General features: G+C 33.1%; 2 protein-coding genes and 1 long non-coding RNA gene across 7 annotated transcripts in view; 1 reads left to right on the plus strand and 2 right to left on the minus strand.

The window, feature by feature from the left end:
• Positions 1-27,709, plus strand: part of LOC125048791 (autophagy-related protein 101) — a 60,333-nt gene that overhangs the window by 5,113 nt on the left and 27,511 nt on the right. The window contains exons 5-7 of one of the 3 annotated variants that reach the window (XM_047647676.1): positions 2,916-3,023; positions 3,840-3,998; positions 13,150-13,238. In XM_047647676.1, the coding sequence (XP_047503632.1) occupies positions 2,916-3,023; positions 3,840-3,998; positions 13,150-13,238 (356 nt within the window). Of the gene's footprint in view, positions 1-2,915; positions 3,024-3,839; positions 3,999-4,901; positions 5,870-13,149; positions 13,239-27,709 lie in introns of those variants that run through there. The other 2 variants (XM_047647677.1, XM_047647678.1) reach the window with 2 other exon arrangements.
• LOC125048793 lies at positions 6,487-8,455 on the minus strand. The gene is made up of 2 exons (XR_007116872.1): positions 8,316-8,455; positions 6,487-6,708 (listed from the first exon to the last, which is right to left on the minus strand). It is a non-coding gene; the product is annotated as an uncharacterized LOC125048793 (long non-coding RNA).
• Positions 14,438-26,772, minus strand: LOC125048792 (translation initiation factor IF-2-like). Of its 3 annotated transcripts, XM_047647681.1 has the most exons (3): positions 26,643-26,762; positions 22,622-22,651; positions 14,438-15,905 (listed from the first exon to the last, which is right to left on the minus strand). In XM_047647681.1, exon 3 carries the CDS (start codon positions 15,902-15,904, stop codon positions 14,711-14,713), a length of 1,194 nt encoding a protein of 397 aa, XP_047503637.1. In that variant the 5' UTR covers position 15,905; positions 22,622-22,651; positions 26,643-26,762; the 3' UTR covers positions 14,438-14,710. The 3 variants fall into 3 exon arrangements, with proteins under 3 accessions (XP_047503637.1, XP_047503636.1, XP_047503638.1); XM_047647680.1 differs by lacking the exon at positions 22,622-22,651 and having other exon boundaries at positions 26,643-26,772; XM_047647682.1 differs by lacking the exons at positions 22,622-22,651; positions 26,643-26,762 and adding an exon at positions 15,976-15,996.

Genomic DNA, 27,709 nt, shown 5'->3' on the forward strand with positions numbered 1-27,709 from the left:
TACGATACAAGTAATTTAAAGTTACTATATTATTCTAAGATATATCTCCGCTAAAGCATTGGAACCTTGTCGCATTAATTATATCAGTACAGATAACAAAAATAAGAAAGATTACTTAAATTTTATTTTATTCTATTAACAATAAACATCTTGCAAATTTTATAGTTAAGTAATGGTGCTGACTGCTTGCAGTAAAGCAAATGGGGCGTAATTTTAATACGACATTTAGTAATAATACTTTAATATGAATTATACAGTTTGTTGTACATTTTTTTTCTTGTTACTCGATATCCTTACTTCCTTCAGTACCATTGATCGGTACTCTTCACGTGTAAAAGCCTCAAGCTTTTTTCCACTTTTCTCTATCCATGGCTGGTTGGTTGGTTTATTTAACTGCATGGTTTATTATAATAACGAATAATCAAAGTTTTAATGTATTGAGAACAATGTATAACCGTGAAAATACTTCTATATATTATTTAGATATTTGTGAATTTTTCCTTATGAACAGTATAATCAGGTAATTCTTCATAATAACCTATCCAATTATTTATGATTGGAAGTTACATTGATTATAGAAATAAGCTATTTCATCATCATATGATTAGTATTTAACCATTTAATATCAGCGCAATTATAATAGACACGATAAAATTCGTAGCGATAAATCTAACACGTTTTCTATCTAAAATAATTTGTATAGCAACGAAAGTCCGAACATGAAATGTTTTAATTGAAAATTGAATGATAAAATCTGTATTGCCTTTGTAAAAACAAAATCAAGTGTTGTGCAGTAGTATTTATTTGGTCCTATCAAATTCTAATTAATCTACTAAACTACACTGATGATGATGAAAACACATCACGTCAACTTATCATAAGTTTGACAAAGTACGAAACCCTGGTTATGCATAACACTAAGATTTTTATACAAATACTAGCCGAAGAAGATTTTGTAAACAGTTTAAAAAACAAAAATTGTAAGTGAAAAAACAAACAAAAAAATGTTATAACCATTAAGTAATAACTATTAGGTATTACTATTAAGTTACTGTACCCCCTATACAGGTATTTAATACTAAACAGGTTTCCAAAACCTTACGCATTATAATGCATTGTTATAATGAATAAACACAATTTTTTTACCGTCAAACCATATAGAGATTACGGTACGGTAATATTTTATATAATATTGATGTACATTGTACAATGTACATATAATATTTAATATAAATTGTTTGATGTAAGTGATTACTCATCGCCAAAACTATTGATAAGTCGAATGATAAGTATGAATGTTCATTTCAGTGGCTAAATACGCTTTAATAAGAGAAATAAAAAGTGCGCTTATAAAATGTTTAAAAAGGTGTTTTCAGTTTAATAGTTCCTTTTAAACCTAATTCGCGACGTGCACCAGTAATAAAATCCGACCGAGTATTAGGTAATTGCTTTATCAGTACGATTGCGACTAGACATTAATGGCAAAATGAGGTCGATTCGACATTTGTCATTAGGTCATCTGTGTATTTGTGGTTTAGAAGGCCGTTGGTTAAATACACACGTGTTTTAAAACTACACTAAATATCCTATAATAATATGATGCCCCATAGACTGCGATTAAAAGTTATTATAAATCTAAATCATTTATTCATATGAAAACACACTGTACACTTATGAACGTCAAAAACGAAATATATATTAAATGCTTCTAATTTTTCATTTACTACCAGTTAGTTCTCAAATCAAGAGCGTAGAATGGTAGAGAAGAACTGGCAATAAACTTCCCGCCACCCTTTTAATCGCCAAGTTTTTTGTTTTACACAATGTTTGTAAGGAGCTGCAACCATTACACCATGTTCCACATGACATCTTAAGTTATAAATAATAATAAAATAAATTAAACACAAAGATTTGAGAGGCATGGTGAAATAGGAGCACACACTTACATTCTCGTGGGAACAACACGCAAATACATAGTCGAAATAACTAACATTATAGATGTAGTATAATATGTTATTTTGAATGGTTGCAGGTGATTACAAACTTTTGTAAAAAATCCTTGGCGATTTAAAAGAGAGATGCCCAATAAATTATGAGTTCTTCTCGTTTGTTCTACGTCCTTGATTTGAGTATTGGCAGTAAATGTTAATTAACAAACTATGTCCTTACTGGCGTTCATAAGTGTATTAAGTTACCTATCAATAAATGATATTTTAATATAATTTGAAAATCATTTTAATATTTTGCCTATGAGCTGGTATGGTCATAGGTTAAGTGGCTATGGTATTTATTTTTAATTAGAAATACATTGAGAAATTGTACGTCTCAATCTATTACATTTTTGATTGACAAAGGTGTATTAATTACTCTTGGAACGACGAGAGAACTTTTTGGGCATATTAAACATTCTATTGTCGAAATATAACAAATGCATTTTTCGAAAGCTCATTAAAAAAATCATCTTAAGAGAAATTTTTTCATTTAAAACACAACATTTAGATTCCTTTACTTAATAAATTTTAAGAAAAGCTTTGTACACCACGTGTTATCATTATCAATAAATTTTATTAAATAGGAAATTACTAGTAAAACTAAAATTTGTAGTTGGAAGTGTAATATTTCTATAGTATTATTATATTTTTGGGAAATTACAAGACGGTTTTAATACGATCACTCGGAAAAGGGTAGCATCCTTGATGCGTGTTAGGCATAGCATCAATGGTATCCTAAATGTATTGATTACAGAGAACGTGTTTGCGAACCAATACTAACATAGCAACTAAGACCGAATTGTTACGAACTCTAACTAAAACTTAATGTGGATATAATCTGAAATAAAGAAATATGCATGATTGACCACAATTATCGTGTATTTGAAGTCAATAATCACCTCATTTGCTAATGTCCACAAACAGTTTCAGAGTACATTCCGGGCGGTGAGTTGCTAGTGTTGTTAGACAAGTGGAGAAAGGTACCTGAGGATATCGTCAAAGTGTTCGTCGCTGAAATTGCGTTCGCTATAGGTACGTAAAAAATCTAAAAGCAAAACTTCCCTAAAGTCGACTATAAGCACAAGTTTTTCGATACTTTTCAAAATCGTATTCTTATATAAAAAATGGATAGATTCGTCGATACACACCTATTACAATTTTATTTTGGGGCCTTCTAGTTTTATTAGCCAAGAAACATTTTGGGATCAGAGAGCCTGCAGAGGTGTGAGGTTTTAAAGTTATCTCTAATGTAGTAATACTTTTTTAGACTCAAAGTCATAGTTTCATATAGGTAAACAAGTACGTCAGAAAAGTAGTTAAATTAATTCTAAATTTTCATTTACTACCAGTTCGCAAGTCAAGGGCGTAGAGCGAAGAACTGGCAAGGAACTTTCTGCCACTCTTTTTTATCGCTAATTATTATAGCTGTTTATATTATAACTAGTATAGCTGACAGATATTAATTATAACTGAATTCTTAGATGTCTTACCATATATGACAGTTTATACAGGCGAATAGTAATTTGGCTGAACCGTCTTGAGATTTGAGTTTGTAGCAGTGTTCAAACTTTTTGTTTTGTCGACAACACTCATACTTCATTATAGTTCGTCAGGCGTCTTGATTTTTTTAAAGTTATAACGTGTAATTTAAATTTCTTTGTCTCTATAGTTTTTTTATTTTACAAGCGCAAAATTATGTAGAACAATATATTGCTTTTTTAACTAAATGTTTAATTTTTTTTTATATAAATTACATATGATCAATACAAATATTATGTTTAATTATTGAATTCCATGTATCGCCAATTTAAAGTCTAGTTAATTAAAATATATTGAAAAATCTTCCAGATTTCCTACACAACGCGGGTATTATATATCGTGATCTGAAGCCGGAAAATATTCTACTCGATTCGGACTATCACATACGATTGATTGATTTCGGTCTTTCCAAGTGGCTGTCCATTGGGTCGAGGACTACGACGCTCTGTGGTACTCTTAAATATATGGGTGAGTTATATTCTATTTAAGGGGTCCCTAAAAAGATGTACCATGGTACAACTCAGGAACTTAATAATTATTTTTAGCGATTGTCACACTTAATTTAAAATATGCAATGCGTTTTATTATTTTTACATTATAGTCATTGATATATAAAAAAACCCAAGATGCACAGTCTCGAATAAAAGTAACGCTCGAAAGTGTCCCGAAACACTATTTCTGTCATTTTCTATAACAGTATGTCTATAACAGTATATGTTACAAGCATATATTATTGCAAAATCAACCTTACGCGAATTTCTTAAAGTTGTTATTACAACGCAGTGTATACGTACTTAAAGCAATAAAATTTTACGACCGACCGTGGTCGGTAGGACAAGGTATTGAGTGGAGTCGAACATTACTTTTTTATTTACAACTATTTAACATAATTTTAAATTTATCCGACTTTTCGGGTGCTTTACAGCGTGCGTGGTCACGGTGACTGAAGACAAAAGGTGTTGGATGTTAAATAGTTGCAAATTTATAATAATACATAACTTTAATCCGGTTAAAAAGTTTTTTCTTTAAATTAAAAAATAATTTGTTAGTAAATATATTTGTCAAAAACTACACACAAAAAAGTTCAAAAGTACATAAATTTATTTATAAAAAAAAACACAAATAAATAACATCGACTCCACTTATTAGACGCGAGACTATTTGAAATGAGTGCACAATTTAGAATGTTGCGCTCATTTTTTGAGGACGTTTTTTAGACGTTGATTGTGCATCTTGGGTTTTTTATATATCAATGATTATAGTATAGGTCCCGGCTCGTATGTTTTTGTATATCATAAAAAATCGATTCTGCAAGGTTCGTTTGCTTCCTCTCGCTAACGTAAAAATTAAAACGGTCATTTTCCGTTTCAGTGTGGGATTTGACACGTTATACCAAAATGGCGTACACGGCTTTCGCACTTCGTACTTTATCTCAAACCCTTTAATTTGCACGCGATTTTTAACCATGATATGCCAGTGACGCCGTCACGATGAACGCACGCGATTTCAACTTCGAAATCGCCATGGACGGTAGCCAAGTTGACGAGGTGGTAGCCAGTATCTTCCATACAGTGCTATTCCACCGATCGAGCGGCAAATTCACCTACAACAACGAAGAGAGTTACTCCATACGAACCGTTAATTATGTGGACGTTGACTGCGATTTCATAGACTTCACGTACGTCTGCTGCGCGTCCGAATCGCTCGCTCGGAAGCTTAAAAGAGAAATATCGGCCTTTTCGAAACTCCTGCGCACGATTGACGGCAGACCCTCCCCCGCTAAGGGCGAAATAAGCCTCGAGTTCTTCCAAAAACACCGGACTAGATGGTTTCTGCCGACATACGTGCCCGTTCCTTGGGAAATATGGCGCGTGAGTTGTGAATTGACCGAATCGGGACAAGACATGCATAGACACGAGAGCGTAGTGGAAATGCTTCAAGACCAAATAGTGTTTATCACAGAGATAATAAACCGTCACGAATACGTGCCCAAGATGCCGAACCAGTCGGACGCGGATCTCATATTCGACACATCGTACCCGGATATTCAACCTTATCTCTTCGCAATAAAGTATAAGTTACCGGAAACAGAGTCGAATACGGTCAGCAACACAGTTCGGAAGCTTATCAGGGACACCCTGTATTTGTGATTATACGCTTGGTGATTTTATATATTGACAATAATTTTGTTTCGTAGTTTGACCTGAAATGGCTAATTATTGTCATTGACTAAAATTGTAATTGTGATATATTTTAATGATTTAGATAATCGAATTTCGGCTATAAATGTGAGTCGAGAAATTAATTTAATGTACTTAGTTATTAGACATTGAAATAGTTTTATTTTTATTTGTTAATCCGCCCCTAAGTTAATAGTGAATTAATTAAACAATAGTCAATGAAAGCTGGTTGTTGTGTCCATTTTACGTTTATTTAATCCTAACATTTTAGGGTTATCGATAATTTTTAAGTTATATCGGCACGTATTTTGGCAAGATTTTTTTGCGTCTTTTAGTAGTAAACAACGCAACTAATACGCGACTTTTGAGGCCTATACGAACGTTAGGTTGTGATAGATCGGTTATTTGGAGGATTTCCATACCATTTATATAGAATTGCAAGCTTAGTTCCAAATTCGGCCACGGAGCACCACCCAAAATTTTCTGTCTATCTATAAAATCTATCTTTACTATTTTATTAGTGCTAACTCATTGCACTATTATTTTGTAATCATATCTACGGATTGCATCTATTTAAACTAGGATTGCATTTGAGTTTTATAACCAAAACCCTTTTTGTAATTTTTTCAAAACCAAAAATCATAGACAAATAAAAAAAAACGTTACATATTAATGGACAGGTGTACTCTCTGATAGTCCATATCTCACTTAACATCAGGTGGGATTACGGCCAAATTGCCCAGTTCTGTATAAAGAAACGTTTTGTCCGTGCTAAGAGGCGTATTCTTACTAAGGTACGTGCTGAATTATAAAAGAGTAGAATTAAAAAAAAAAGATATTTTATATGTTTTACCTTAAACATAGGTTATGTAAATAAAGATTTTCAAACCATTCAGATATTAAAATATTGTAAGCAGTTTTTGACAATTTTTATTTTGTTTGATGTTTGTGTGCAATAGAACACCATATCTTTTGGTTTCGGCAATAATGGCATTTGTCTTTATGGTAGGGGAGCCCAAGAGGGGATTTCGGGATTTACTAAAGCGCGGCAGATTAATATATAGGGGGATACCTTGTACCCGGTTAAGTACCTCCACAAAATATGAGGCCCATATATAAAGCCGCACGTGAAGGAGACAGGATCAGTTTAGTAAAAAAAAATTGACCATCAGAAATTCCCGAGCGCGTCAGATTAAGGTAGGGTGAGTTAATTACATCCTAAAAAGTGTATATTCCACTAATCTGACAATTTGAGAGTGACGGAAAAAAAGGGGAGGGCAACAAAGTTGTAAAAAAAAAACGTCATCTCGACATTCTCGAGCGTAGCTAATTTTTTTTTTATTGTGAAGGAAATAATTCAAGAATAATGAAAAAAATATAATCTGACGATTTCCGCAAGCCGAAATAACAAAAATTCGTCGATAAAGTTAAATGCGTGCAGCTGCGTGATGCCTACATTTCCTTAAACCGATCGGAATCTACTAAACGGCGTTCTAAATATTTCCCTCAAAATTACATTTCCTGTGAATTTGAACCGATTCGGACCGATAGATTTTGAGAAATTTTGAAAAATCTTAAAAAAATAAGAAATATTTTTTTTTAAAGTGGTTTCTTTTTCGATCAACTTCAAAAACTAATCCGCCTTTGAGCTTGAAAAACCACGTCGATCGCCACCAAGCTGGTCAAAAGCGGTTGATTCGTTCGAGAGATATCGTACACGAAAGAAACCCGAAAAAGTGTTTTTTCGGGATTACTCCGAAATTTGTGGTTCGATCAATTAAAATTGCAAAATTATTTATGAGGATGATAAAACTGCGTCGAATGCCGCCAACCGCGTGAAAATTGCTTGATCCATTCAAAAGTTATTGCGGTTTGAAAATTCCAAAAATAGTGTTCTATGAAACTTCTATCAGACTTTCGAGCTGGGAGAGCTCAAATGCATAGAAATGTTATTTCTTTGAACTCAGCGAGCTCAAAATATCAATTTTAAGCGCCCAGGAATGGAATTAGCGGGAAGTTGCAGGGATGGCCCTTTAGGTGAACCGTTTTTCTATTTTTTTTTGGCAGATCAGGCGAATCCCTCTAGATAATCGTCAGATTATGAGACAGTACGTTTAGAACATAAAGATGAACCACATATATCTTAATCTGACGCGCTTGAGTATTTCAAAATTGCGATTTTTTTTTGCAAATTAAGAAAATGGCTGTGGGTTTGCGTCCCATCGAAATCGTCAGATTAGTGAATGAGAGCTTTTTTTTGGTGCACTTAACACTCCCTTAGAAAATCTGACGCGCTCGATAATTTTTTTTTTTTTTTAATTTTCAACCCTTAAATACAACCACCCGCATCATGCAAACGATCAGATTAACATACGTACATTATTAAAAATACGTAGGGCATAGATGCTATCAATATCTGACGCGCTCGAGGATGTCCATGCAACAGTTTTTTTTTACATATTTAACTATCTATAGCCGCTTCCCCCACCGATGAAAAGGAATTTATCATATAACATTTTTTTCTTCTTTTTATCTAAGCTTTGCATCCCAATAGGTCTCTACGACGCTCGAGTAAATCCCCATTTAGCATCGTGGGCTCCCCTACCATTAGTCTATAAAAAAAATAACCTCAAATAGTTAAAAGTTGCGGATACTTCTCTATAACTAATGACTTACAAAATTAGGTTATAATAAACCTCAAAGAACCACCGATTTCTAGGTGGAGATTTAATCGCAATTTTTTGCTGACTTGTAGGTGAAATAGAATAAATGCAGCTACATAGTGTATATAGAAATGTAAATATATTTTTCTCATTCAAATTAATGGTTTAATATGAGAGCTTTATAATGCTTATATGTATATTGTAGATTTTTCTCAGTAGGCTATTTTAAAGTGTGATAATTTTAATATAATGGTGCATGGATAGAAAGTGTAGGAGAAAAGAGAAAATATAAAAAAAATCGTGTGTTCTACAGTGAAACTTTATTAGATTTATTACTAATTTTAAATGTATAAATAGTTATTTTCTTATGTAACGCCTTGGGTTGGCCCGTAATTCAAACGTCAATGTCAATGTCAAATGACATCGTGAAATTACGTTTTTTTTTTAATTATATTAAAAATATGGCCTTTATTCGGATACTAAAAGTTTATGTTACATTTAGTTTATAATAAATACACGACCTCGAAAGAGACCCCGAGATTCTTCCTCGTGTCTATTATTTTCGCTAGTCTGCTCCAATCTTTCTCTACTCTCTTTTATTTCAAAGTTAAATCTATTTACAAATTCGCGGGTGTCTATTTGGTTAAGGTGGCTCTACTAATTTTTCAAAGTTTTTGTTATTATGGTAAACAATTACGCACGTAAAACGAAACATTTTGCACGATTGGTCGCCAATCAGATTAGAGCGATCAATGATTTGTTTTTTTAAGTGAATTAATAATAAATAGATTTACGTTTGAATTACAGGCAATACCTTTTTAAATATAGAAAGTATATTCAATTTAAATATCCGCCCTTGAGTTATATTCTATTATTTTCATCTTAAAACGAATTAATGAGTTCTAATGGCGTCAACTAAAACTGCGCTTATGACAATTTAAGTTCACAAACATATAGTCGCGGAAGCGTAGATTAGATAAACGATGTTGAGAATTGTTTATAATTTCCTATAGTTGTGTTGTACTGTATAACTTTCGAATTTTTAACACTTAAAAAATATTAAGTATCTGTAAACTACACGTTTAATGTTTAAAAAAAATTGTTTTAAAAATCGTAAGATTCGATATATCTTCGTCTTAAAAAAATAGGCATTTTAGTGTCGCCATTTTGATTAAGGATTCAGTTGAAATTACGATATTAATGAATAACCGGAGTTTAGTTATCAAAATGTCTTCTATGCCTTCAATTTGTATTTGTACTGACTCCATCCATGAACTGCTTTACTTATAAACGCCTCTTAACTATGTTAGCCGTCTTATAAAATTAAGAACTGCTTAGCTGAGCGGCTTTATAAGTAGGCGGTTAGTTATTTACTTTCCTACCTCATTTGTAGCTCTAAATACCCTTGATTGTATCTTTTTATTAACTTTTGTCACCAAAGAAATGGCTGTATCTTGACAATCTTACGATTGGCCCCATTCACGCTATTAGTACCTAAATGTGACCTTCTGTGACCTTTTGATATCGTAAAGGGATAAACCAATCGAGTAGGGCGATTCTCTATATTGCTTCACCAAGTTGTAGTGGTACTGATGAAGCTTAAGGCGTATACGTGTACGTGGAGGAAGGGCGTGCCCTTCGACGCGTTGCACTGGGACTTCCGGCAGAAGTGAAAAATTGAATATTAACGTTGTGCATTCTTGATATTTTGGAATGGTTAGGGAAAAATTTTGCACAAATTGCTTTAATTATCAGTATAAAAGTACTATCATTTATGTGGTAGAATACAATATTTATTTATTGCGCTATCGTAGGTACACAAACATGGCAATTTATATTACATTAAATACACCGCGCCAGCTGTCTACTCTCCATCCGTATTACGAATTTTCGATCAGGTCACGTGCCCTGACGCGAGTTTAACATTTTTTATCCATTCCAAAAAACGTGTACAACGCCGCGAAAGAAGTTTTCACTTCAAAAATATAAGGAGGCTGTAATCAATTCATAATTTTTTTAATGAATCAATTCCCTATTCTTAGGTGTGAGCTGGTAGGTACCGATATTTAAGATTCTATTGGTTTCTATCTTTACGATCGCATGTTTCCTTTGTAGATTATAGCGAGCCGCTTACGTCTTATAATTTATGACCCAAAATCAAGTATTTGGTGATGAGACAATATTTTAATACAGATATATACAAAACTTTATGGCTGCGTACATGTTTTTGCGAACATAATTCCCTGTATGATCCTTAGCGTAAGCATTAGATAGCTGTATAATCTTTTGTCTTTATCACTTACACTTTAAAAACAAATAAATCTGACAAAACATTGTATAACTATTTGAGACTTATAATACTTATAATTTGCTATTTTTGTAATGTCAAAAAAAAAACTGAAAGTTTGCTGGTAATGTTTAATCAATTAACGAAAATTATTTTTACATTCTATTTAGGGAAATAAACAATAATTGATCATAAGTATTGCACGAGAAATGTTAGGAGTCTAAAGAGAAGGATATTTGCACTTTAGTAGTCTGCAAACATTCTTCCGTTCCAATTATCTATTTCGTTACTTAGTCTGTTTATAGAACGCATTTAAACTTAGCTCATCCTAAACACTACTAAACCGAGTTTCGTTTCCAGTGAAATTACGAATCGAATTTATACTTCCAAACTAAGTAAAGAGCTCGGACAATAATTTCTTGCGTTTCTATTATTATCAATTCACCTTTAATGTAAGCTAAGCTAAGTTTAAATACGCTTTGTGCAGCCAAACCCTTAGAGTTGTGACTCACTGTGATCTGTGTGTCAAAAACATACGGATGTGCTCTACAGGGTATATATAATAGCGCTGTCTCGACTCGGAATCTTACCCTCTGTCTCGATTCCCACCAGCCATAGAGTTTGGCACGTCTGTAGTGAGTGAAAATTGTGTGCCTCGTTTAAGATATCGTCGCACGTTGTATATAAGCACCTTTGCCTTACTTAAAAATGTTATGTATGGCTGTTACTTGTATGTAAAGTATATGTTGTGATGTATCAGTTCAAAAGCAGGATTTGTCTTGTGATAATTTATATAAATATGTGAATAAATGATAATGTATTATTTGTTTTTGATTTTCAAATACCCTCATATAAAAAAAATCACCAGATTCGAAAACAGTTAAAGTATTTTACCAAAGTACTATTTCGTCTCTTTCGGTCAAAATGTGTATACGCTGTGACGAAAAAACAAATTAATACTTGTTCTGAAATTTTTTTTCAAGGACGATTTTAGAGAGAAATGTAAAAAGGGCCTTTAAATTGGTATATTAAATAATTTCCGTTTTAGGTAATTTAATTCTTAAAGAAAATATTATCCTTGAATATAAAAAGGCTGCGTTTATAAGCAAAAATATATTACACATTACATTGTCCATACTAAATTTTATTGGCTTCCCTGCTTAATACCGCAAAGCATTGGTGACTAACAAATGGTGTATTGGCTTGAAATCCTATTGGTTCCCAAATAATATGAGAAAACTACCCTAAGAGTTTCGATACTTACCACTGCCCACTTATCGATAAATACTACTAAATACTATTCACTCAATTGAAATGGGTTTAAAGAATTCTCAAAATCTTTTACAAGATTTTACTTTGACCTTTTTTGGTTGTAATGTACCTACGTGATTTCACATGGGTGTGAGACAATTATTATATTTTAGGATTCACGAAAATATTGTGTTAGTTAATGGATTTTATCGGTATGGGGGATAATATGTATTAAGTATTTGAATTTTAAAATATTGTGAAAGTGTTGTGATCTCAAGACATCAAGCAGACTTCGTGTGCTCAACGACAACAACTCCCATGTAATTATAAAACTTTATTTTATTATAATTAATAATTGTATGAATGGTGGAATGATGCGTGGAGCACAAGAAGTGTGAATGTTACGTTTTGTATTGATTAAGTCGTAAGCTTTAGGTCGAACACAAAAACACGGACGTCACGATTATTACTTTAAATAGAATAGCTATCGTAATATAATAGATAAAAATACGAGACAAACTCTATGGTTTTATAAATCGTCTCCAACAATTTTAATAGCTTTTCAAATTTTTTTTTTTTAAAAGACAATTCACACCAATTGACCTAGTCCCATGCTAAGCTGGTGAAGCTTGTGTTATGGGTACTAAGCAACGGATATACATACATATTATAGATAGATAGACATATAAATACATATTTAAACACCCAAGACCTAAGCACAGCACCAAATGCTCATCACATTGATGTTCGTCTCAGCCGGGGATCGAACCCGGGACCCATGGCTTCGCAGTCATGGGTACTAACCACTAGACCAATGGGTCGTCGTAATAATAGTAATGTATGGAAAACCTTGAAGCGCTCCGTGAGCGTATTTGGAAGTACACGGAATCATGACCACAAATCAATCGAATATAATTTTTGTAGTAAAGAATTGTATGGAAAATCTGAGCACCAGACACTAAAATAATCTTATTGACGTATATGAATGATATATTGCATAATGTTCGTTCTCAGGTCATGTGTATTTGTGTTAGCTTTACTTATAGAAGTCCTGACATCTAGATTTCGATCAATGTCTGTACAAGAAGCTAACTTACCAATTAAAGAAGCATAATATTTAGTTATTTTGGCAAACAAACGATAAACATTCATTTCATCCGTTACTTACATTTCTATTCTACTCGTACTGAGTTAAATGTGTAAATAATCTATATGGTATTATAAATTATTGATTTCAGCACCAGAGATCTTACAACGTGACGCGTATGGACACGCAGTTGATTGGTGGTCGCTGGGCGTGATCACTTGTAGAATGCTTACTGGAGAGGTATTTATATATTTACTAGTATCTGTATATGTATACAATTTTTAAAATCTCTGCCCATCCACCGTGAAAGGTGCTTCAAGCTTTTAGGTATTTCTGAACCAGACCGGATGAGCTATGAGAGAATGGTCATCTACTGTGCGTCGGCGATGCACTTGTAAGCCATTGAAACGGTCGGTGGTAGTTTTATATATATATATATATATATATGTAAGGAAAACATATTTTCCTAAACAAACTCTTTTTACAATTTATTTTTATTCTTTGCCGTCTGCTTTATTTTTTGCGCCTTATTTATCCTCAGTACTCGTATAAGCGATTGATACCATTATATATATATAAACCTACCATATTTTTGCTTGCAATGAAAAATAAAAAATTGCTTATCCAATATTTTTTTTTTTAAATTTGTATTATATATATAATCTTATTATATATATATAAATTATATGTCACGTTGTTTGCCCTATGGACTCCTAGACTACTGTACCGATTTTAATCAAATTTGCACACCGTGTGCGGTTTCATCTAACTTAAAAGATAGGATAGCCTACATCTAAATTTATACCCGCAATATTATTTGCAAAATATTTGTTTATTATTTGATAAGTCACAATTCTAACAAATGGCGCTGTGTTGAAAGTACCAACGTATCACATAAGCTACAATTTAATGGCATTACCACCAAAAAAGCATGGTGGTCCCCATGACTGGTGTTCTCCTACCGTTTCTCTTGAATAGGTTACTACTATGTAATATAACAAAAATCTTAGCCACAGCAGCAACGCTTGGCCGGTTTGCTAGTATAATATAAATAAAAGCAACTGGATGTAATGAGTACGACAATATAGTTTTAGTGATTTTCACATTACAATTACTGAACTTTTACGATATAGTGATTGAAATTTAGAATATGGGGTATGAAACAGAGTCTATAATTTTGAATAAAAAAATAAAAGGTACTCAGGTAACAGCAGATAGAATGTTTAAACTTGTATGGTAATTGTTATTATTCTAAAACCAATGTGTTTTTCGGAACATATATCTATTGTCTATATCCCTGATAAAGACTATTTTTTACTGCAATAAAGTACCTTATGTTTTAAGCAATGATTTCAATTTTTTTAAAAGGTATTTTTTGTGTTATATATGTAACCTTAGCTACATATTAAGAAATATAACGGTATAAATAAAACATGTAGTAAAAAACGTATTTATTTATTACTTAGAAGTACCGGAAATTCGATAATTTATTTGCAAATAATTACAACGTAGGTAATTCTTTAGTTTCCTATTTAAATAAGTCTCTAACTAGTCTGACATTCACGCGAATACGGCTTTTGGCCGGCTATGCGGGGAACCATCACAAACGCACAGCGTTGAGCTCTTGGCTCCTACTCGCTTATTGGCAAAGGGCGCGTGTCGAGAACCATTGGCTGTCGACACACGCCCACCGCCAGCACAGTTTTGTTTATCTAAGATGAGGCAGGGCTAGATTTCTCGCCGCTATCCTCTGATGAGTCCTTCTCCTTGCTCTCCACACTTTCTCCACTCTCCTCAGAGCTGCTCTTAGCTGGAGCGTCTCCTAACGCTAAGTCGCCTTCCTTGACTTCAGCCTTGGCGTCACCTGATTCCTTTGCAGGTTCTGCAGGTGCCTCGCCTGCCTTCTCCTCTGCAATTTCGACCTTCTCTACTTTCTCTTCAACTTTCTCACTCTTTTCTTTTGGCTCTTCACTAGGTGCAGATTTGTCCGCGATCTCAGGAACTTCGGGTTGCTTTTCTTCTGGTTTTTCTACTTCTTCAGATTTAGTTTCTGGCTTTGGAGCATCTTCTTTCTTTTCTTCTACAGCATCACGAACCACTCGTTGTGCCTCGTCAGCAACTATACCGGCGGCGCTAGATTTCGGTTCAACTGGGGTAGAAGGAGCAGATGGCTCTTCTTTTTTTTCTTCTGGTTTCGACTCAGTTGGTGTGCTTGCCGCAACATCTCCACTCTTTGAAGCTGGTTCTTCAGGAGCTGGCTTCTCATCCTTTTTCTCCTCGGGTTCAGCAATTTTAGGGGCAATGGCTGGCTGTGATGCGGTGATGGGACTTATTGCAGCTGCATCAATAGGGTCATCGGCGACTGCAGCAGGGTTCTTTACTGCACTGACTACGTCAAAACCTTCGTCGATCGCAGACTTAAGTGCTGGCTCTTTAACCTCTTCTACCTTTGCTTCAGATTCCTCAGATTTTGATTCTGGTTCAGGTTTGGGTTCAGGGTTCTCAATTTTTTGCTCGGGCTTTACTTCAGCGGGTTGTGCTTCTTCTGCTTTCTTTTCGTCTTCTTTAGCTGGTTCTTCAGACTTGACTTCCGGTATTTCTGCCTTCTTATCTTCTTCCTTGGCGTCTTCTTTCACATCGGGTTTCGATTCGACAGCAGCTTCAATAGGTGATTCTGCGTTTTTAGCTTCAGGTTCTACTGGTTTGCTTTCCTCCTTTTTGGCTGGTTCAGCTTCAGCTTTTTTCTCATCTACTTTGGCTGGTTGTGCATCATTTTGTACCTTTTCTTCTCCTGTCTTTGCCTCCGCCACAGCAACAGGCGTGACGGGTGTTTCTTGTTTCTCTTCCGCAACGGGCATAGCGAGGCTCACAGCCGCAAAGGCCAAACAAATTATCAGCACCTTCATCCTGTAAAACAAAAACAATATGTAAATTATAATATATATACAAAACTAAAATATAAACAATTGCAACGCACGTCTACAAATCGTGAATGCGGTAAGGCCAATGTTACGCGCCGCCTCCGAGCTTAACGTTCATCGCAATTTTCCAATTAAGGTTGGATAATGTAAGGGCCCGACATGCTGGGGGCGAGTGCCTAGTTCAATTGAATTAAAAGTTGACTTTGAGCCGGACGTGGGTTATTTGTGAAAGTGGGTAATAAATAGGAAAATATACCTAAATGAAAACTGTTCTAAATAAAAAGCGTTAACAAAAACCTATACCCATTTGAATAGGATATTAAAATTTATTGCATGTCTTATAAACTCGTTATAGGTCATAGACACGAGGTATTTATACACTAAGTCATTAAGTCGTATCCCAGGTCCTGTTGGAATGTGGTCCGGCGCCACGCCACAAATAGAACGTACATCCTTCGTAATTACAGCGCCCTGAGGATATTGGAAAATGGCGCGCAATAACGGCTTTTTGAAGCAAACCAATGAAACAAAGAAATATCTGCAAACGCTTGGGGTTTTCAAAGCATTGTGGACATTTCCTAGCGTTGTCTAGTACACCGGATGGGAATTGTGCGTTTGTCATAAGGATCGGGCGAGACGTCCACACTACGGTGTATGAATTTTAATACGCACAATGAATAGAATCGGTAATTCAGAGATGCTATCGTGAATGATTCACCAGTGGGCTAATCTGGACATTGCTAATTCGAATAGACAATGATTTAAAGCAAGTTCATTGATCGCGCAATTTATATCACTCATAACAATGAATCGATTATTTTGTGTGACGCAAATTCAATTTTATATACGGTGTGCAATTTTGAACAAGATAAATATCAAATCCTCGGAGGAAACAGTAAAATTAAAGTTTCGTTTGCGTAACATTTTTATTTCCACAGTATTTCGGTACCCATTATCGTCGGTTCGTCACAGATCGACAATTTAAGTATACAAATTGAATGATTAAAAGGAGGGAATATCTAATAATCCCTACATATGTTCGCTTTCCGCCGTTTCTACGTTTGCCAAGTTTTTCGCGTTGTGCGGGCAGTAGTAAGCAATATTTAAGCAGATGCACTAAGCATACTACAAAACACATTTCTAGCATTTACATGGAGTATATATATTATGACATCCATCAAAGTTTAGTTTGTAACTGGTTGTCTCGACAGACCTCTTGCTTTTAATATTCAATTTAAACATGCCAAGCTTCAGTAGTGAATTTTTCCAGATTTTTTTTGCGTAATTTTCTATCTGTAGCAATCTCCTATATATTAGAATTAAATATGTAGAATATCGTACACTGGTAACCTCAAAAATATGTGCTATTAAAGATTAAAAGGCGTAACTATCATTCAACTTGGACTTATTCGTTTCCGTACATAATAATTCTTTTACATTCATTAAGAAGAGAAGGGTTGTTTGCTTTTCAATACAGGTTCTTTATTATTTGTATTAACTTATTACATTACATGATAAAGCGCGTTTATCGAATGAATTAATAGGTATTTTAATTAATAAACAAGTTTCAAAGTTCAAACGGTAGTTTTAATTTTGTATACTTTTTGTATTTAACGCTAAATCGTACATTGAAATTCCGATAAAAACAAAAATGGGAGTGAATGATTTCCCTATTAATTAACAGTAATATAAATATTTACCTATACTTAATATAGCGAGGTACAAAACTGCCTTACAATGATTCGACCTCAACTACATTCAAATAAATTGGCTACAATTCCTATGTAAGTTTAAGAAAATCTACCAATAATAAATGGACGCTAATTTGTAAGAAAGTTGTTTGTTAGGAATAGTTATTAAGTATAAAGCATGTGTTTGCTTGGTAAGTTTGCTTATTAAGTATAAAGGATGTATGTTGTGTGTGTTCCTTGATGGATGCTCTCACTGCATGTTATGCCCGTTGGCAAACCAATATATAAGTTTGAAATCCAAAGTCTATGTGTTTCTGAATCTTAGCCCAAACCACTAAATACGGTAACATTCCACTTGTAGCGGAAAACGTTTGATTTGTTTGATTGTTTCTGAGTAATTCTGGAAGGATATCCTTAGCTCGAGTCTTCCCACACATTCGAGCAATCTTTCAATTGAACCACAGCGCATGCTCTTCATTGCGCCAATCAAAAATATGCCGGCGATGCGGCGAATACATGCCTCGAAACGTGACAATGTAATACTACCCTTATGTGAATTGATAATTTATTTATTTATAAGTTCTAAAATAACGTGTATGCAAAAAGTTGTATAAGAAAATATGACATCACACATTTTACACAGAACAGAATTAAATGGGCAACCACAAATAAAAAACAAATAACAACTAAAAAAAAAATAATAACTAAAACTAAATATCATTAAGAACGTGATAAACAAAGTTACAGTAAGTTGGTAGATTTGTAAAATATATCAGAATTATTGTTTGGGGTTAGTCAATACAGACTGTTACCACGATACAGATCATCAATATACCCAAAAAGATACAAAGAAATAAGTCTACTCTATGCTTAATTGGTTCACGAATTTAAATTGGACGTTGAACTCTATAAACGCTTAGATTTTTTAAGAAAACAAAATGCCTAATACTTAGAACTTTTGAGCCTATTTTAACAACTTCGAGCGTTTGTGCTTTTTATTATATTGACATTAATGAATTTGACATTTGTCTATGGTAAGTAGAATTACCATCACCTGTATTGCTAAACATGTTTGAATACTGAATAGGCTTTCAAATTTGATAACCTGATTGTAGGCCTTGTTTATTTGTCCTTGCATTATTGCGACAATCAACATATTTTACTGTTCAAAGCCGTGAAATATTTACTAAGGGAAATAATTCTGTATGTATTGATAATGTAGTTTTGATCATTGTCTGAAAGAACTGCGAACGTCTAAATTTCCCAAATAGAAAAAAAAACTATCAACTAATGCTGGTAATAAGGATTGTAAAATTAACTGTGGAAAACTCTAGAAAATAAACCCGAAACTCACTAATAATGCTTTTACGCCGCGTGAGTCGAGGCCGTTCAGCTGGACGCTTCTCGATATCAAAAAGATATTGAAGATTCAAAAGAAATTTTATGAGTAATATATCAAAATTAATAAAAAAATATATATACACTGAAAACTTTTGCAATTGACCTCATATATTTAGTACGAGAATCTTATTACACAAGAAATAATATTTTTTATAATTACTCACTCCTTATTAAGACCAAAAAGATCGTCTCTATGTCTATACATTATGGAAAGAGAACAGCTAAGTCAATAAATTAATAAATAATAAATTATTTTTATTAACCCTTGTCTATGACCTTAATTCACTAGATCAAAATATCTATAGACATATTGATTTTAGAATTATTTGTTGAGGAACAAGTAAGTGCATTATTACACTCGTATTTAGCACTTATGTACTTAAAAAGTTACAACATGCATCACATACAACTTATAAGGTTTCGTAAACTACAAGGCCTCTCCTAATATAATTATAATATTAACTATCAATAGAATTGCAATAATCTTTGCGAAAGAATCTGTAATGTCATTAATTGATGTCGTATTAACATATTTTTAGCGTTTGAACTGATCAATCAATCTCACAAACTGTTACTCGTAGAATAATCTAGTAGCGGGGTTAAATTGATTCCAACTTTAGACAAGGAGGTGATTACCCGATCGTGCCTCATACGAAGGCTGAGACTCAGTTATTCCTGTTTCCTCTAATGTTTCCCTTAGCCATACGAACAAGTGTTAATTACATGGGAACATAAATTACGGCACGGGTTTCGAACGCACGATCTCGAATCTTGCTTGGCTAGTGGTATCCACTGTTTTGCTGATGTCTATTAATTTTATTAGTTTTTCGATATATTTTAAGTCTAATACCTATCTTACAATATATTTTTTAATGTAAAACAACATCACTTTGTTATCTATTTCTTCTTATAACGTTATTAATTTTCTTACCCAACCAACTCGGTTCTTATAATTAGCTCTGTCATTTGCTATTTATCATGTCTAGGTAATCTTGTATATGTCATATCTAGTCATCGTTCACGCGGGACACGTAATATGAGCCCATTTTATTATTATACGCTTTTTATTTACACGTTTATGTCAGGTACGACGCAAAAAGTACAGGATACATGGTTAAGTTGTTGTCGCTATTGTTTATATTTTTTCTTGTGATGCACGATTCTACACGACCAAATTAGTAAAAACTGTTTTAAAGTGAAGAATTGAGTAAGCAAACATAATGTCGATAAGAATAAATAATTTTTAATGTTTACGACCAGTTTTTAAAAAGGCGTTAAACAGATCAAAAGACTGTCAATAGTTATAAAAGCTATCTTATAGTATTATAATTCTAAAAAATAAAACCAATTAGCTCTAACTCATTGCTAGATAAGTTATTTTACATTTATAATCTATAAGAGAAACAGTTTGAAAATAACTAAACGGTGTCATTCAAGACTAAACAATAAAGATTTCGAATGAGTTAGACGTTAATATATGTGTTTTATTTGGCAAATAAATCGTATATACAATATAAGTTCATACATATTCTTAAGTTCCGTGCATTATTATTCCAATGTACACAAGTAAAACATTACATTGCGGTATGTCATTTAAATTTGCACGTTTACAGTACGCTCGAAGAATTTCAAAGCATTTAAGAGTAAAGCGTGACCGCCTAGATTGACCCAGACATTTTTTATCGCTATACCTACATTACAATTGATATTGAAATCAAATCACGGCATTTTTCTCCATCTTGCGCAAGTTCAATGCAGGCCAATGTTTATTGAATGTATCGCTTTTTAATATTGACTGTACCTTTTAGATATAAATCATTAAACAAATTTTAATAAACTGCATTCGTTAAATAGACGCCATTTCTTCACAATGAGTATCGTGGAAAAAAACCACTTGAGGAAAATATTAAGCAGCAGAAAAATCAATATGCCCTGCGGCGAGTTTTACCCTTTAATGTAAGCCACATTAGGAATGAAACAAATAATACAAGATATTCATAATTATAGATGAAAATTTCGTGTCTAAAAAACGGTTTAATGTCGAAAACATTCACGCGAAAATTTGAATCAATAACAGAAACACCGGACAATAAAAATCACCACTGTTTTATTAAGTTAAACATGGCACCCAGTTCACGGCCCCGGTACAATGATAGCAGGGGAGGGGTATCTAAAACATAACATAACAGCCTCCTCAGTATCTTAATGGATGATAGTGCGTTTGTTAAACCTGAAGTTTTTGTTTTCCGGCTAGTAGTTGATAAGACCTTTAACAAAAATTACGGGACAACGAGAAACAAGTTTGGGCATCGAATTCACGGTTACAATCAAGTCTATAATTATTTTGAAGCAAGATTTCATTGCCCATACAGAGCCTGTTATGTGGAACCAGTTTAAAGTGTCGATTGTGCAACGGACGAATCACGGTTCATTGTCGCTGCATTGGGGCCGATCGATGCCATTATATCATTTGGATAATAACGGGATTTTCCTACGCTCAATCAGATAAGCAGATAGCTGCGGGTTTATATATAAGGTTAGATCAATATCTGAGTAGAGATCTATTTTCAAACTTTCATATCGCAACGACGGTTTAAATTGAAAAATAATTTGTCTTGGACAGTCAATTTATCAAAAGACCACACCGCGGCTAGTAACCAGCATACATATACATATTTCAGTGTGACTTAAATGCCAATATAGCAACATTTAGTTGTAGATTTCTCTTTAGTTTGTCTTATATACAAAGGATTACTTGTAATTCGATTATTATTATATAAATAGATATTTAAAATGAAAAAAATCGTTCTCAAAAACCGAGTTTTGAATTGGAATTGAACAATATTTATTTATTTATATTACTTGTTGTTTTTTCTTTATAAGAGTAGGTAGTGATCAGAACTCTGCGTGATACAATCCTGACATCCTCAGTATGGGATTATTTAGGTTAAAACTCAGAATAGAAATTTATAAGTGCTAACTTTTTGTCACAACGGGGTAATCGCGCTAAATCTTATTTTTGAATCTAGTTCCATACATATTTCAGGCGAAGTTTCCAGTAATATAAATACGTATTTGATTCAGTTCTTGTTTTCAAACATAAATTAAACCGAGGAACGTGTAAGTGTTATTCGTAGCGAATTGATTTTCCCAGTCGCTGTGTGATATGTCCAATTTCAGTCCTCCATCTTGGATTCAATTTCATACTTTAAATACTCTTTTTAAAAATCGAATTCGAGTAGAAATTATCCAGTGAAGTATAAACTGTGTTCCATTTATAAAAAGGGATTACATGATCGACATAAAACCTTATTATTCGCTTTTAGTTAAAACTGAACTGCGGTACTTAAATTGTAAATACCACAAAGTTGAAAGTCACGACTGGCTTTAAGAGCTTCCGCCTTCGCCAACTTTAAACCCACTGGTATTTTGAAATAACAAGTAGTCTACTGAATATAGGAGAGGACATGTGGGTGTTGAGAAAGCACTCTAGGACGTATCTACAAAATCACGCTACATCAACTATTCAAATACAGAACTTGTGCTGAAATTCTAGCGATAACTTTCAATACAAATGAACACAACTAGCATGACACCACACGAAACTTACCACCAGTGCGGATTGTGGCCCGAAGCTGGCCTATAATTAAAATGAAATCTTATATGCAACTCTAGAAAATATAATAGTCGAACTACTGTTGAAAACTGAAGTCTATTTGAAATTCGAACTAATGTTCATGGATTAGTCGAACTAATATTTGAATTTCGAATATCGATCGGAAGTGTTAACGGTACCATAGAGTAAATGTTGGACTAGAAGTCTTAGGTCAATGCCAGCGGAAGAGCATTCGGCAAATAACGGGGTGCCGAACAAGCTTAAAATGACAACTAAAGTGCCCATTTTAACTAATATCCGATAGTTTTATTGTTCGATATTAAAATCTATTGTAATTTGATTTATATTTTACACATTAATTTTATATTTATATACTCATATGGCTTGTTAAGAAACAATTTGCTTGAATATATGCATGTCTAAAATTTTAAAAGACTGACCTTGTTGATTCTATATATTGTTTTAACTGCTTATGATGCGTGAAAAATATCATTATTTTAGATAATTGCATTGCCTTGAAGAGATTTGTCGGTTGCCGACGTAGCCTGGTACGGACATATTGATTTTTTGAATAAACTAACACTGGTTTTTTAACTATGGCATCAAATGAAGTTATTAGTATATGCAGCTTGAGTTTAGTTATGAGATACTAAAACAATTGATTTTCGCTTAAAAACGGGGAAAAGGGTTACCACCCATATTATTAATACACGTTCCATCTAAATTCAATGAAGATTTTATTATGAAAATTTTTTTTTTACTTGTAAGAAAGCATAAAACTATATTATCATCTTGTAATATAGAAATTTAAAAAAAATAACAGTTTGAGTCGTTAAATTAATTATTCCTACTGTTTAATAAAAGCTGGTTTGTTTTATTACATATACTTTGCGAGACAGTTATTAAACGGTATTAATTTTTTTGATGGCAACTATACGATGGGTGCGTTGTGATATGATTTTAAAAAAAATTTAGTACTTAAAAGTGTATCTGCGTACCTGCGTAGTTCATAAATTTTATCTTACGTTACTCATATTTACTTGAGAACTACGCAAATCTGGCGCACATACGCGCATGCGTCAATCGTTTGACAAGTGTGATGAAATGTCATAAAAAATAATAGGCGGGAAAACAAAATATGTTTTCGCTTAATCGGATTTGAAAAAAGAACCAGCGTTAAATAAAATCTTACTTGCCAGTAGCATAAACAATATAAAAACTATAGGCGAACAAAATGTAGTCTGTGGTTTGGATTACTGCTAATTATATGTACATGTTCAATCTTACTAATTAACAATATTTTTTATATCGCCTTTAATGATGCGAGCGACTGAGTCATGAAAATGATTCGTTTCGGTTCCCATCAAGACGCAACGCAAACTTGATTACCGAGGTGATTGCAGTGTTTTTATCGTAGTTTTGTTATGCTTCAGTCAGATTGCGGGGTCATTACTTGAAAGATTTCTTATTACCGAGTTCATTAAAAGTTCGCATTCTTATTCTTTCTTCAAGTTAAATATATAAAAACTCATTTCACCCAAACGATATACATAAATCGTCACAGCAACTAACTTGTTAACAATAGCTAATATCTTAAAGTAATCATTGTAATTACAAAAATAAAAACGAGGTTATTCGAGTATTAGGTTTTAAAATTTAATTTTCTTTAATGCATCGACATCTTGAATAATTCATTTTCAATTCATTTTTGTCTAGTATTGTCTATACAATGACATAACAATAGAAACTTCAAGTGTTTGGCCTTAATATGAACATAAATTATACACCATAGAGGTAATAGTACCTTCGAAGGGTAGATAGATACTTAAGATATCACTGACCATGACCAATAATTATTCTAGACATGCTGGCTTTAAAGATAGCCCTTAAGACGTAAATTAATATTCTTGTAGGGACCATACTTGATAGAGCTTTCATAATTTTTGAGAAGCCAATTCGTGAGTACAATTAATTTTTTATTACATCGATCCCAAATTGGTCTTTATATCGGACTAAAATTTGATCAAAGGTCTAATTTGACGGTTTTTATATTAAAAAATAATCAAAACATGTTGAGGCATATGAACGTGGTATACGTTCCAAAACTCGCAAAGACGCAATTGACAGAAATAATAATTGCGTTTTTTTGTTATTTATTGCCAGCTGTAAAAGGTCTTTGTTATATTGTAACTTTAGTTTAGTTGTCTATGGAAGTGGCCATGACCGAAGAAAAACCTACAATTCCAACGATTATTGTAGCAATGCGTTTTGCATACATTTGAAAGTAGCATTACAAGATCTATGATAATTTTCGTTTCTTCACCTTGTTATAATCGTTTTTGTATCTAGTGTAATTAAAATCAAAAGAGAGTCCCAACTCTACGTATCTTTGCGATCACACAAATTTATTAAACCCGCGCTTGAGTTTTTGCACTTTAAGATTTTAAAAATAGTTTCATAGCGGCGGTTAAATCATATATATTATTATTTTCAATATTTTTGGACAAACATTTTCTAAACTTCAGTAACAACAACAGAAGAACTTCGTTTCTCAACCATTTTTATGTCGCGACCCACGAAAAAGCCGAATAGTTAATAAAACAGTCCTGCTACCCCGTCACTGTAAAGTTATAATAATATCTAAATAGCGCCCAATTTCAACGAATTTTTTGTACATATATGTAGTTTATATTTATTATTTTTCAACAGACTGCGACCCCCTTATAAAACAAAAGCGAAACGCGGTTTTAAAGTATTTTTATTTACAACAATTTCGCATAATACGACGTAGTAAATGTAGATAAATAATTGTAATAAAGTTTGCTCGAGATATATATATTTTAAATGTATCTCTATACCTTAATATCCGAAACGGCTCAGCATTAGCCCAAGACATGACTACGTTGATTTAAGGTGAATATTGTTAAGTTTTTAATCTGAATAAAGCGAGCTATTATAAAACTGTTATCTTATCAAGTTATGCGTATATTAAGTAAATGTAACTAAAGCGGAAATTTATGCATTTTAAATTAAAAAGTGGTATTGACTATTCATAATGGGACGTGGGGGATTAGTTTTTTTTTCTTTATAGGTTTTTAAATTATAATTCTATTTATCTTCAAAAGGTCTATGCTTAAACGAATGTTTTCGAATTAAAAATGATACGTGTTGAATGGAGTTTTCATTATAATTGAGAAAGGAAAGATACAAATTTATTTAATTGTAAGAAGGTTTTAATTTTTTAGAATCGAATACACGTCTTTCAAGATTTAAAAAATAGTTGTATTTCGAACTCGAGAATAAAAAGCGACTGAATTTTATTTCTAAAAGTTTTTTTTTTCGTAAAAAGAGGTTCTATGTTCCAAGAATTTAAATTAAAAGAGGCCCTTGTTCGTTAGTCATGATTGTCGATTTATCAAAAGGGTTTTTATTGTTTAAATTGGATCAAGGCTTAGAAGCTCTATAACTTTGCGTAGTTTACAACCTTGACTGTTACAGGGAAAAGTACAGTCTCGTATTAGGTACATAATAGGATTACATTTTACTGTAATTAGATAATGTTTTTGTAAGGGTTACGTTTTTGTAATTACAATGTTAGAAAGTTTTGAAGTCGGAAAGTGCACAACTATCATTTTTATTAACAGATATATATAATTGAAGTTTTATTATTTTATTTGAGTTTTATTCTGATAGTTATTGGAGCGTATGTGCAAATTGGTATCAGGAACTGGGCGCGGGTGTTTTGTTACATCCTTGGCTTTGTGTCGTCTGGGTATTGTGTGGACCGATCATGCATGAATACTCTTTGAATCTGTTCCATTTTATTCGATTAATCTTAATGTTCTATTTTTAAAATCACTTTTATTTTTATGTATTATTAACGAAAGAGGTTGTATATAACGATTTTTCAACGTAACGAATTCTTTTTTATTTTTTAAACTTTCGAAATTCGAATGCTGTTCTAATGTTCCACAAATTATTTAAAATCTAGCAAAGCCCGATGGTTTCTACTCACCTAGCGCTATTAGATCCTTAGTCAATCAAAATGAACTTTCGAGAAGCACTGGCACAAAATAAAATTTTAGGGATACAACTATGTTCGAACGGTTTGACGACTGGCAATGTATTGGTGGTTGTTTCATAACGCTCGTGCTTATATAGGTAGGAGTTTAGGCGCGCTCGGCCTACAGGGCATGCCATCTTTATGCTTTGCGATGCATCTTGCGATGTAAATATCTAATATTGATAGCCAGCGGTCAAGTTCTTCGCTTTTCTAGGGCCGTAGCCATTTCTTATTTAACGCGTCGTTGTTTAGCATTTTATTTTGACGTTTTATATTCAAATTGTTAGAACCAAGGATTAATATTTTATGGGCACGATTTTGCTGCGAAAAGGTACCTATAAAAATTTGGGTTTGTTTATATTCTTAATTAAAAATATTAATGGATTTTAAGAAATAAGTTACTGAGTTTTTATACTTAAATTTGTTTTTATATCAATCACTCGAAAATATACAGTAGCTTGTTTGATTAATAATTAACTCTTCTAGCTACGTGTCTATAAAATTATTAAACTTATTTTACAAGATGTGAAGACTCTCTCTTAAACTCTATTGTGTTTGCACAGATAATGCTAGTCGTAATCACTATACATTACGTTAGTTAAAATTTATCCACCGGAAATCGAACCCTAAGCAGTGAAACGTACTGAGCTGAGCCGAGGCGATTTTTACATTATGATATTAACGCTCAATATTTATCCTATTTTGCTAAAAAAAATTTTCTTACATATTTAGTTCTTGGAGGAGTTCTTTGAGGACGCAATAATATAAAAATCTATAACTCCTTACGGCTAAGTAACGTAAGTAACTAGCATGTATCCCCACCAGCCCTTTGAAGTATTTCATACCAATTTGATTTAGGGTCCTTCAACATAAGAGCGTACCAATTCTTACAACGCTTCTGGCAGTAAGTGTCCATATGTCCAGTAAGGGCACAGCCTCCAGTTTGTTTCCCCCTGATCAACAAAAAAACACAACACAACAATAAACAAAAGTTAAAACCGTAACAATAACAATTTGCC

Source organism: Pieris napi, chromosome 4 (genome assembly GCF_905475465.1).
Source record: "Pieris napi chromosome 4, ilPieNapi1.2, whole genome shotgun sequence".
In the NCBI taxonomy this organism is placed as follows: domain Eukaryota; kingdom Metazoa; phylum Arthropoda; class Insecta; order Lepidoptera; family Pieridae; genus Pieris; species Pieris napi.

Excerpts from the sequence above, each read along its gene's own strand:
- LOC125048792 (XM_047647680.1), bottom strand. The coding sequence starts at position 15,904 with ATGAAGGTGCTGATAATTTGTTTGGCCTTTGCGGCTGTGAGCCTCGCT.